Genomic DNA, 12,539 nt, shown 5'->3' on the forward strand with positions numbered 1-12,539 from the left:
ACTGTGTTGCTCAATTGGTAGAGCACTAGTCTTGAGCTGAATTGCTCAGGGACAGTGCCCAGGCCCAGAGTTCAAGCCCCACAACTGACAAAAAAAAATACTGCTTTCCAATTTAAGGTCCCAGAGCTTAGTAGTAATTGATTTTCTTTTTCTTTTCTGCATTTTTGTGCCCCAGGGAAATATGGGGTTAGGTTTTCAAGGAGAAAAAGGAGTCAAGGTAAATAAGTCTTACAAAATATGATCTTCATTTACATGTTCCAAAAAATATATCTGTTTACACACATGTTTGTTTTGTATAATGGAATTTGGTTTCTTCAACTTAGGAAATAGATGTTCCCCATCCCATATTGCTGCCCTGTGGGGCGTCTTCAGGGCTACTTGTATATGCTACACAATAACCTTTATGGTTCTTTTCCTCTCAAAATACTGTCATCTCTATTTCCTATCTGTAAAGTGTATGGGTCTTACAACATAGTCTTTTGCATGTATTCCTTCTCTTTCTTCCACCTTGTTAGTTCCCAACTGTTTTATATATTTGGTCACCTTCTCTTTTCTCTGTTTCTTTACTTCTATCTCCCGTTCTTCCTCTTCATGTTCCTCTTCCTCTCCTCTCTGTTTTTCCAGTCACTCTCTTCAGTCTCTGTCCTCATCTACATTCTGTTATACTTTTCTCCTTTCCTCATTTCCCTCTGTACAGACTAGAGCAATTTCCAGCCTCCAGTAAAGATAGGAGCTTTTTGTATACATCCAGTGATTGTGCTGTCATGTGAAGGAGCAATTCTACCTTCAAATGTCCCAACACACATGTCTCTGATTCTGCTTGTGTTCTAGGACAAACTAGAGGCTGGTCACTGTTGCTAAGAGGTAGCCATTCACCCTTTTCAAATTTTGCTTCAATCTTATAAACATCCTTTTGTACATGACTATGGTAACCATGAACCTATGATTGATTTCCCTTTATCCATCTTGTGTCTTTCCTCTGAAGTGATAGTACAAAATGCATTTGGTCAGGCTGAGAATTTTCCTCAATTCCTTGGCAATGAGAGTTCCATTCTTTTCCTAAGAATGAAAGGGCCATAGTACATGAAAATTTCTGAACTTATTTGATTTGGTAAGTTCTTTTTCAGAAGACAAACCTATCCTCTGGAAAAATGGTGTATTACATAGTTTATCTTTTTCTTAATGTTCTCTTTGATTTTTCAGGGGGATGTTGGTCTCCCTGGACCTGCAGGACCACCACCATCTACAGGGGAGCTAGAATTCATGGGGTTCCCCAAAGGGAAAAAAGGATCCAAGGTAGTAAACACTTAAAATAGGAAAAAATAATCTTTTTATTAATAGTGCAATTCATCTCTAATAATTTGACTAAACTGAAAGAATAAAAAGTTTTGGATAATGGATTTTTGTTTGGAAATGATGGTAAAAGTTGTCTTTATTTTGTCCCTCGTGAAAAGCTTCCTAAAATGCCTGAATCTGTTTTCTGATGTGTAGGTGTGAGTATGCCTGTGTTTCTGAGCACTTGTATAAGTGCTATTTTCTGTTTCAATCTTGTATACTAAATTTTTGATATGCCAAATAACTTAAAACAAGCATTAAACAGGTGTTTGTTTTTTTCCTTCTAACTCCTAAATCTCTCAATGCCTAAATTGTCTCCAAAGCATTGTGATAAAAAAAATATGTGTAATATAAATTGTTCCTTTTCAGTTGTCTTGTCAAAAAATGTTAAGCCTTCAAACTTTGACCTATAGGATTGGATGTTTAGTTACACACACACACACACACACACACACACACACACACACACACACACACACACACACACACACACACACACCGTATACACCAAGAAAGACTTGACCCTAAGTATAATATATACTGTGGCCAAATGACCTAGTGGCAGTAGATATGTTAATTCACCTGACCTCAACTAGCATGTCTTAAGTTTTATATTTGTCTGAGATACTTTTTAATCTATCTTTATGAGTGTGTATTGTACACAGGGTTTTGTTTCAGTGTATTCTGTTATGAGGTGTACATATCTTTCCATAACTTGCATTTCCTTCCTTCCTGAGGTTCTTCTGACTTTTGTGATTTTGCTCTCCTGGCTAAGGGTCCTAGGCAGTGAAATGTGTTTAATCTCACTACTTTATATTTTCTTTGTGCAAGTAAGAGCTCCAAGCCCTTTAGATTTCCAGGAAAATTAATCATTGATTTGGGAACAGTCTGGGAGCATGTGAGATTGTACATCTCCCCAATCATTCCCAATGCTTAAAAAGCTCTTCCAAGGCACACACACATTTAGATAGATAGATGAGAGAGAGGGGGGGGGATTAGCATATCAGGGAAAGACATTTTAGAATTTTATGTGTCCCTATTCAGATTGTAATTTTTATTCTTTTCCCCAAGCCACTGACTTCTCTGCAGCCTGTATTTTCTATAGGAAATAACACTAAAGAGTTTCTACATGGAAGAAAAAGATAATCATCCTTTCTACCCCCCAATTAGCCTATGCACTTGAGATTATATTTTAACTAGTGAAAAATGTTGATTGTTCCCACACAGGATTGTTCACACACAGGTCCCTAAATTAGGACATCTTAGTACAACTGCCAGTAGAAGAATATGAGAGTCTACACCACTATTTAGTGCCCCAATCTTGGTTGGTTCCCCACTCCTCAGAACCAAGTATGTAGAGAGCCATCTTCCTTTGTGTTCCCTATTTCTTTTTTTTTTTTTTTTTGGTCGGTCATGGGCCTTGAACTCTGGGCCTGAGCGCTGTCCCTCAGCTCTTCAGCTCAAGGCGAGCGCTCAACCACTTGAGCTACAGCGCCACTTCCGGTTTTCTGGTGGTTTATTGGAGATAAGAGTCTCACGGTCTCTCCTGCCCGGGCTGGCTTTGAACCGCGATCCTCAGATCTCAGCCTCCTGAGTAGCTAGGATTACAGGCGTGAGCCACCAGCGCCCGGCTTGTGTTCCCTATTTCTTACTGCTACTCAGTGGCCTTTGTTTAATTTTCCAGGGTGTACCAGGGCTTCCAGGTTTCCCAGGCTACCCTGGCTTCCCGGTAAGTCTTTCGACTTGGTCAAAATATATTCATGCGTCTGAGTAGCCAAAAGCTGTGGCAGTAGATGGATAAAAGGATGATCTCTTCCCATGCTTATTATCAGAAATGCCACTGTCTTCACTGTGAAATGAAATCGAAGGAGTGTTCTTGCTTCTTGAACTCATGAGGACTTTAGCTTGACTCTCAAAGAGGCTATCTTAGATGTCATCAGCTCAAGCTTTAGATTTAGAACAGACTTATGCTTGACTTAGGGTTCCATTGGTTTCTTGTCATTTTTAAGTTGCTTAATTTTTTCAACTTTTGTATATTGCCTACAAAAAATGAGACAATGATAGGGTATACCTGAGAGGTAAATGGCATAATGGACATGAAAAGGGCTTCACACAGCTGGCACTTACCAAGTGTTTAGTAAATGGTAGCTATTCTTAGTAATCGTGTCTTCAGTTTCCTGTCTGCCTTTCTAGCTTGCAGTCTTTCTGTCAACAAATATTTTTGGAGGACATCTGTATGCTAGGTTTTCTGCTGGACTAACAGTAACTAAATGAGAAGTCACTGTCTTTGAGATTACATTCTAATAGGGGAGTTAGGGAGGATATAGAAAACAAAAAAGTAAAGAGATAAATTGGTAAGTTCAGGTCAGGGTGTGTAGCTCCATTGTAAAGTGCTTAGTTAGTATGCACAAGGGTCTTGGGTCCAATCTCTAGCAAGACAAAGAAAACAAAATAAAGTTTATAACATATAAATGATAGAAGGGTAAAGCAATGGTTTATAAATGGGAAGAACTAGTAGGCCACTTGGGACTGAATGCTCAAGAAGGGCCTCTTTTATGAGCTAAGACAAGCTTATTAGAGGAAGCAAGTCATGTAAAGGACTAGAAAGAGAGCTTGGTGCCAAGGGAACCACAAATGCCAACACCTTGAGTTTGGAAAACACTCAGTCCTTTAAAGGAACAGAAAGAAATTAAGTGGACAGGACAAGAGTGAGCAAAGCCAAGAAACAGGCAGAAAGGCATGAGCCAAATCTTGGCTATCTTCATAGGTCAAATATGGATTTATTTTATGTGATGGGGCCTAAGTTCAAAGACATTAAGTTGTATTTTTAGCATTATTCTGGCTGAGGGGAAGAAGTAGGAGGAAGTAGAGCAGAAAACACAGGCCATTGTAGTCTTCCAAGAAAATGAGGATAGTGGTGTCTTAGACTGGGATAATAGCAATGGAAATAGAAAGGAGAGGATGGATTCAAAAAGTATGTTATACTTTTTATTATTGAGCATTTTAAACACATACAAAAACAGAGAATAGCATAATGATTCCCCAATATAACCCAATATAACCATTCCCCAATATAACCGCAACAATCTAGCAATGCATAGCTAAGCTGAAGTAAATGATTGGCATACCATTTTATCATAAATAACTCAGTATTTCTCAAACACTTAAAAATTTAAAAACATAGTGCACTTACATTAGTAATTACTTTGAATTGGTTAATGCAGAAATCAAATTTAAGACTGTTCTATATATGTATATAATTTATAGATATATTTATGAGGATGTGTGTGCATTTCTAGTTGTCTTGAATGAGAATAAAAACAAGCACAATCCATTGCATTTGGTTGATGGCTCCTACACCAGAATATCTGTTTTTGTTTTTGTTTTTTTGTTTTGTTTTGTTGGTCATGGGGCCTGAACTCTGGGTCTGGGCACTGTCCCTCAGCTCTTCAGCTCAAGCTAATGCCCTACCACTTGAGTCACAGCCACTTCTGGCTTTTTTCTGCTTATGTGGTGCTGAGGAGTCGAACCCAGGGCCTCATGCATGCGAAGAAAGCACGTTACCACTGAGCCAACTTCCCAGCCCCCAGAATATCTGTTTTGAAAAAGAAGCTGACAAGATTTTTTAAGAACCAGGGTAGGGATCAGAGGGAAAGTGGATGAATCAAAGACTCTAAGGTCTTCCCCTGCTTGTTTGTGCAAAAGGATAAATGACTCCAGTCCTTCTCTATAGTACTTTCAAACACTTGTGGTCTCTCAATAAGCAGAACCAGAGGAACCAGTGACCTAGGTTGTTTCTATGAGGATTCTTGTTACTCCTTAGAAACAAAGGGGCATAGAGAATTATTTGTTCAGTGTCCTTGATTTTAATCAACTGTGCAGCTAGTGAATCAGAAAGGAAGAACAGCCTGGTGCTAGAGGTAGAACACCTAGACCTCATCTCTAGCTCTGGAATTTTACCAAATTACTAAACCTCTCTTGTCAGATCATAATATGACACTGGTCATATATAATCCTCTGAGGCCCAAATCACAAGTATGTGAATATGTTTTCACTAAAGATAAAGCCATCCTGTCTAATAAAAATTATTACAGATGGCTACTGAGCTCTTGAAATTCCACTGATCTAAAATGAGATGTATTATAAGTATAACATACACATTCTGTATCTGAAAAACTTACTATGGAAAAATAATCTGAAATATCTCAAGAACAGTTTTTATTTCCATAGAAAAATGACAATACTGAAGATACATTGGGTAAATAAAATGTATTATTAATGTCTATTTCAGTTCTTAATGTGGTTACTAGAAAAGTCAAAGGAACAGTAGGACCACATTGTTTCTTTTGGACAGCATTTTGCAAATGGCTTTAAGAATACAGTTTGTACCCTTTTTTGTTAGAGTGGTTTACATAGATCCTAGACACCTTTCATTTTCCATATGAAGTAAGCAAATTGAGCCCAAGCTTGTCCCAGCAAAGAAATCACAATCCCCCAAAATGAAAAGACTTGTCCAAAGTCATATAGCTAGCAATTCACTGAGCTGAGACTGACAGCTTCGTTGAATTCTAGGAGTTCTAAGCTTTTTTCCCCATACCATACTGCCCCCTGCAGCCCAATTGTTCTAGTCACCAGGCAGTGGTGTTTTACTCTCTAAATCTCAATGAAAGGATTTTATGATCTCCTCTGGTACTGTGTGATTCATTGGCTCACACTTCCTCCCTCTCCTTTTCTTCAGTTTAACTTCAGAGGATTTCCTCTGTCATAACTTCAATCAGTTCCCCTTCCTCCTGGAAAAGTTAAAGAGACCGATTGACAACAACACACAGTGATAAACTGCAATACCATCTCAAGCTTAGTATTTTCAGTGTTTCAAGGTGTGGAAACCCCAATTGTAAAGATATCAAAGCTGGAAACTGCCTCCTTTTACATAGAACAATATATTTTCATAGGGCAAAACCAACAAACCAGAAGTTCTCAGTCTACTGTGGCACAGATTCAATGTGATACTGGCCAAATCACATAATTCCTTCACTGCTAATATCACTATCTACTTAATGTGGACATTAATAGGTACCTTATGTGCCTGGAAGAAAAGCTATGAGGGGAAAGGTGGTGACATATTTGAGGTATTGTGACTTTCTAGAGGAAACACACTTCTCAAACTCAAAGCTCTCACATCAGCTTTCAATTACCTATGCACTGAGATTGGAATTCTCTGAGAAATCCAAAATGCTCCCTTTAACCATTTTTTTTCCTACCTGTCTGAGCCCAGGTCTTTGTAGGAGATAAAGCACCCAGTCTGACCAATTTATGCCTCACTTTTTTGCCTGTTGCCTTCTCTGTGGTGATCAAATATGCCTGATTTTCTGGCTCAATCTTAAATTTATAATTGCAGCTCATTGTCCCCAGCAGCATACTTGTATTTGTAGGCTACAAATCTTCCCATCCAGGTTGTCAGAAGGAATCCTATACCCTGTGCCTTCTGTCCAAGGAACCAGGAAACAGAGAAGAAAGCAAAATGAGAGAGGGGCAGGGAGTTGAGGAAAAAAAACTGGCAAATCCTTGGGTCCTATTAAGTGGCACTGAAGTAACTACTGTGTAGGTGGAATTCTTCTATTGAGTCTCCCTAGAACCAAAAACAGCAGGAACCCAGATCCCAGGAAAACAAGCCCAAAATAACAAAGCTAATGCCCTAAGGAGGTTTTCCAGGCCACAATGAAGTGGAGGATGAGAGCAGTCACTGCAGGATGGTTCATGCCAAGAGCCAAGGGTAATGGGCCAGGTCCCAGGACATCTTGCTAGAACAGCTTGTTCAGCAGGTTCCCTACAGAGCCTCCCAGCAGTGGGAGACAGGCTGAGCCTACAGCACAGTGTCTTGCCAAGCCATTTATCTTTTATTGGCTCTAAGCCACACACACACACACACACACACACACACACACACACACACACACACACACACACACATTTCTTTTATTTTTTCTTACATTTTTCATGTATTTCTTTTTCTTCACCCTGTAGCAGAGGTTCTCCAATCCACTCACTGAGAAAGCAAATATCCAGAGGCTTTCTCTGCTTTCTGAAGGGAGTACAAGACCTCCTTTTATTTATACCCGTAGGCAGGATAGATGGGCATCAGGAAACATTCCTAGACCACCTTCCCTTCACCTTTTGTTACAGTTCAATTCATTGGGTCTTCAATCATTTCAGAAAGATTTACTGGACTACCTTGTATGTATTCAGGCAGCTGTAATGTGCCTTGGAAGGAGACAGAAGAAAATAGAGATCTACTTATAAAACTTTCATGCACACACAGCCCATCTTAGTGCTTTATGAATTTTGGACACCACAAGCGAGCATAACTTCATGGGCACATCAGAAAACATGGCTTGAAATGTTTAATCTCCCAGATCATTACATTCAAACAGGTGGCAGCATGCTGTGGTTTCCAATTTGAAATGCAAAAAAAGCTAAGATTTACAATAAGTTTGCATTCAGTTTGACCCATGATCTTCTCAAATTCTATGAAGTATAAAGGCTATGCTTTTTGTGCACACAAGTTTAAAAGTCAAAAAGAAAAAAGACAAATAGGAACCAATGCCTGTTTTGAATTGGACCCTACACAGACACATATCCTCCCTACAATGAAAGAGCAGCAGAACAAGTCACTTAAAAAAAAAGCAAAACCTTGGATAATGCCCATGGGGTGGTCAGCCAGTTTTCAGTACCCATGGGAATGCACTGGATATAAAAGAGGTGAAAAGTCTACAAATAGGAGTAGAATAGTACCCTCATGACACAGCTATTGTCTTTCCCAAAGCTCACATTTGAGAAGGCGTCACAGCCTTCTTTACTCTCACAATATGCCTAAACAACTTTTTTTCAACAAAAATTATGCTCTGTACCCCTCTGTACATCACCTTTACAATAACAATAAAAATATATTTTAAAGGAATGCTTAGCTTATAAAATATGAATTTATTCTCAAATATAGCTTATTTACTCACTTAAAAATTAAATATCAATGATATAAGAATTACGCTCCAAAATGTAAACTTTTAAACAGCAATAACAAAATGACCTCAACTAAATTTTCCATGAAAGACTTTATTCATTTGGACAATGAACTCCTCTGTGTCATAAGAGGACCACCAGTTTGTCTTAGACCCATAGAGGAAGCTCTCACACACTCTGTGTCTTGGATTTCCTCCTTGTCCCTAGACAAGGATGTTGCAGTCATTATATCTCCATAGGGGGAAACTATTCCCTCTAGTATAAACCCCAAAGATTTTTATAATTGTCCATTTGTCAAAATATCAAGTTCCTAGATGGTAGAAGGAAGCCTGTTCTCATGAAAAAGGCCCCACCTTTCTTATTGATTCTTAACCCTTCTGGATATTACTCTTCTAATCTGTAAAATCAATGAGGGGTTAGATATTTTATTATTACTGTGCTGTTAATGCATAATGCTATTACATAATAGAACCAAAAAGGAATGTTGTCCAAATTGTATTTAGGCTCTATTTGGTTCTTTTTTAAGGTTTTTATTTTTTTATTTTATTGTAAAGGTGATGTACAGTTACATGAGTCAGGTAATGAGTACATTTCCTTTTGAACAGTATCTGTTTTTTAGGCCTTGACAAGAGACTCAGCATAATGAGCCTCCCTAATGTATGGGTCAATGGAACTGGTTCGAAATTACCTCATTGCTTTGAATGGAGCCATGAAACCAATGAGAAAATGAATAACTTGTTGTCTCCTATTTTTCCTTCAGGACTTGGAATCTATTGGAGAAAAGGGAGAAAAGGGAATCCTTGGTCTGCCAGGACTAAGGGTATGAACCTGGGATATTGTTTACATGGATCTGTCAAGTCACCTGGTCCATTTTCTTTACTGTTTGGTCTTTTATATTATGTAATTAGATAACTACCTAAGCTTCTCTCATTTGTCTTCACAACCCTCTGAGCAAGCTCTTCCTCTCTATTTCTTCCTATTCTCTTGACTTCCATGAATAAGGAATGGTGTTTCCCCCTACTCTAGTGCCTCCTTATTCTCCTGTATCATTACATTCTGGGCTAAAGAATGATATTGTTTTACTTTTATTTCGTTTTATTCCAAGGGAATATTGGCAGGGTAGCAGCACAGGAATGGCAAAAAAGAGGGTCAAGTACAATCTTTATAGGACAGAAACAAGCCTGGGAATTTCTAGAACAGGGTAATGTCTGGAGTAGCAGTTTCCAATCATCTCAGCCTCTCTGATTCTTGGCCTTTCAGCACCTAGGCCTTGGTCTCTAAGTAGCTGACTAAAAAAAAAAGTAATAATATTTTAGAAAGTTGTTTTCAGCTTATGCTTTGTTATGAGTCTTTTAATGATATTCATCCATTACTCCATTTCTTTCTCTATTTCTCTCTCTTCTTTATCTTGAAAGCATGTAATCACCAACAAAAAATATATCTGAGGTAGAAGAGGCTCTTCTGTAATTTATTTAAAAATTGTCTGGCTTGGAACTAATATAGACTAAGGGTAATAACACTCAGCCCTTCTACAAAATTTTACCTTCTCTTTAAAATGTTTCTATTTAGTTAGTCCTTACAAATGCTTGATGTGGCTATTCTGACTGATGGCTTATATATTAGAAATAAGTCATTAAGCCAGGTCTAGGAACATTTAACTGACCTAAAGTATAACTAAATTCTGAACTCAGTTGGATAGCTTTATTATGTAAGTTTAGCGGCTTTTTCTAGAGTGGGCTATTAGTCTTTCTGAGGTATGGCGATTCTCTTTACAGGGTCCCATGGGCTCCGGAGGAGTGCAAGGCCCTCCAGGGAGACAGGTATTTGATTAATACCAGTAAAGACTTGATGCTTAAAATCCTAACCAAAAGGTTCCCTTGCTTTATTCAACTTAACCAAATTCGCAGACATTGCTTATAATGAAAATTGTCTCCCTCCCTTTAATAGCATAATCACATAATCTTAGCGACTCCCTTTTTTGTTTTCACACAAAAGGATGGATATCCAGAGTCGCATTTAGTGCCATGCCATGATGTGGCAATATATCTGTGGCATGATACTGAAGACTAGCAAGGCAAGCCTGTATCCATTACCTTATAATGTTTGTACATCCTAATTGGCAAGTTTACTAACTAGCTTCATATTGCCTTCTGGAAGACTTTATAGCTTGCAGAGTCAGCAAGAAGCCTCACATACCCTGAATCCAAGCAAATGTCCTGTGCTGTTTGTCCTGGATTAACATAAAGACTGGTTCCCTCCTGTGCACTTATACTTCAAACTTAATGATAACTGTTTCTGTTATAGGGCGAGAGGGGATCCCCAGGCTTTCCTGGGTTTAATGGATTCATAGGAGTTAAGGTAATATTATTGGGAAGTCCAAAACCAGGGCTTGGGAAGCAGAAAAGGGAAGAATTACTATAACTAACTATAAATGCCTACATAAGAAATTTAGTATTTTAATGCTTTTTTGTATCTTGATGTTTTAGATGTCACTCTTTCTTTCATTGCATGCAGCGTACTTTGAACAATGATGAAGATAGTAGCAACTTCTTAGTTGTGTCATTGTTTTAAAATTCTGTGCAGGCATTGAAACCACTTATTGCTTGCCCCTGCAGCGTACAGCTTCTAAGACCATATCTGGATATTGTACTGTGTATCAAATCTGATACCTGAGTCCCTTCTTTGGGAGAATAAAGACACTGGTTTCCTCTACCTGACAAAAACCAACTCTAGAGGGTAGTAGTAACAGCAGACTCCCAGGCTTGCTGAAAGTGGGAGGAAACACTGAATTTTGCCACCTGCTTAGCACCTCTGGGTTATGGTATGTTTATACCTGTGAAATACATCCTAGGCCCAGAACCAAAATGACCTGAAATAATTTTGCAAAATAGAACTGGGATCTCTTGTTCTTGACAAGTTTGTAACTGCCAGCCCTTTGAGCTAGCTTATTGGACGTGGGAGTTAACTTCAGACTTAGCTGATCCTGAAAATTAGGTGTCATAAAAGGAGGATCTTTTCACTTACCTGGGTGTTGGTTTTAAGGCCACACAGATATTGGATAATAGGGTGGCAGAAATACTTGTACTCAATGTATTTCATCTTTACAGGGTGAAAGGGGTAGCATTGGCCTTCCAGGTCCAGACATTTTCACCGATATCAATGGTGCTGTGATCTCAGGTGTGACTTTTCATTGATTTGATTGAAAAAGAGAGGACACAGAGTTAAATTCTTTATCCCCCTTAATTGTTAAAAGAATACTTCATCAGCCACTAGATTGTTCACACTATGAAGAGCCACTCATGGGTCCTGTGCTTGAAAAATGAAGCTAGTTCTAATCCTGAGCAGAAAAGTAGATTTCAGCTTCCCATTTTTATTGGGTCCATAAAGACCAGAATTTAGGTCTTTCTGCACCTGGACTTAGTAAATTGGTTTTCCTAGTGATGTTTATGGAAGGGTGGATAACTCCAGCCCAATACTGTGGGATGCTTAAAGTCTCATGTAAATGATCCCATATATGCTTGAGCTTGCCAATTTCAGGAGTAGAAAAGCATGACTAGTACTTGAGAGCCCTCAACAGTATGATGTTTAGAAAGTTTGGTCTCATATGTCCTTTTCCTAGTTACTGTCTATGCCCTAGTCTTCCCTTTGCCTTTTCCAAAGATCCAAGTTCCCAAAGTTCTTAAGGTACTTCTAGATTGACCAGTGGAATGCTTCTATTATAGAACCTCTTCCACCAGGGCATCCTAACTCATTGTTCCCCATCATCAATACTCAGGTCTGTGCCTTGTCTAGTATTTACAGTTAATAGTGGCTTCCTATGATCTATTTCCATGAAAATTAAGTTCATAACATAGTGATCATCAACAGCCTAACCCAAATGATGTACATTTGGGGCATTACAAGAGCTTAGTATCAGAAAAATCTTTCCAGTACTTACCAGATCTTAAAAAGAAAAGAAAGGAAATCCTGAGCAGACTAATTTCTAAATACGAGTAGAAGCTGGGCATGGTGGTACACACTTCTAATCCCAGTGCCAAGGAGGTAGAAGCAGGAGGATTTTGATTTCAAGACCAAACTAAGGTTCATAGTGAGAGTCAGTCTCAAAAATAAACACCAGTAGAACCTTAGCTGTGGTAGAATTATCACATGAGACCATTAGCATCCAACTGACTTGAAAAGGGAAAGAA

At 38.6% G+C, this 12,539-nt stretch overlaps 1 protein-coding gene across 2 annotated transcripts in view; it reads left to right on the forward strand.

Moving 5' to 3' along the window:
• The window catches only part of Col4a6 (collagen type IV alpha 6 chain), a 302,319-nt gene that overhangs the window by 246,855 nt on the left and 42,925 nt on the right, over positions 1–12,539 (forward strand). For both annotated transcript variants that reach the window (XM_070039936.1, XM_070039937.1), the window contains 7 exons: positions 176–217; positions 1,204–1,296; positions 3,020–3,064; positions 9,113–9,172; positions 10,128–10,172; positions 10,657–10,710; positions 11,460–11,529. In XM_070039936.1, the coding sequence (XP_069896037.1) occupies positions 176–217; positions 1,204–1,296; positions 3,020–3,064; positions 9,113–9,172; positions 10,128–10,172; positions 10,657–10,710; positions 11,460–11,529 (409 nt within the window). The remainder of the gene's footprint in view (positions 1–175; positions 218–1,203; positions 1,297–3,019; positions 3,065–9,112; positions 9,173–10,127; positions 10,173–10,656; positions 10,711–11,459; positions 11,530–12,539) is intronic.

This window comes from Dipodomys merriami, unplaced genomic scaffold, assembly GCF_024711535.1.
Source record: "Dipodomys merriami isolate MVZ:Mamm:240054 unplaced genomic scaffold, mDipMer1.0.p SCAF_3, whole genome shotgun sequence".
Lineage (NCBI taxonomy): Eukaryota > Metazoa > Chordata > Mammalia > Rodentia > Heteromyidae > Dipodomys > Dipodomys merriami.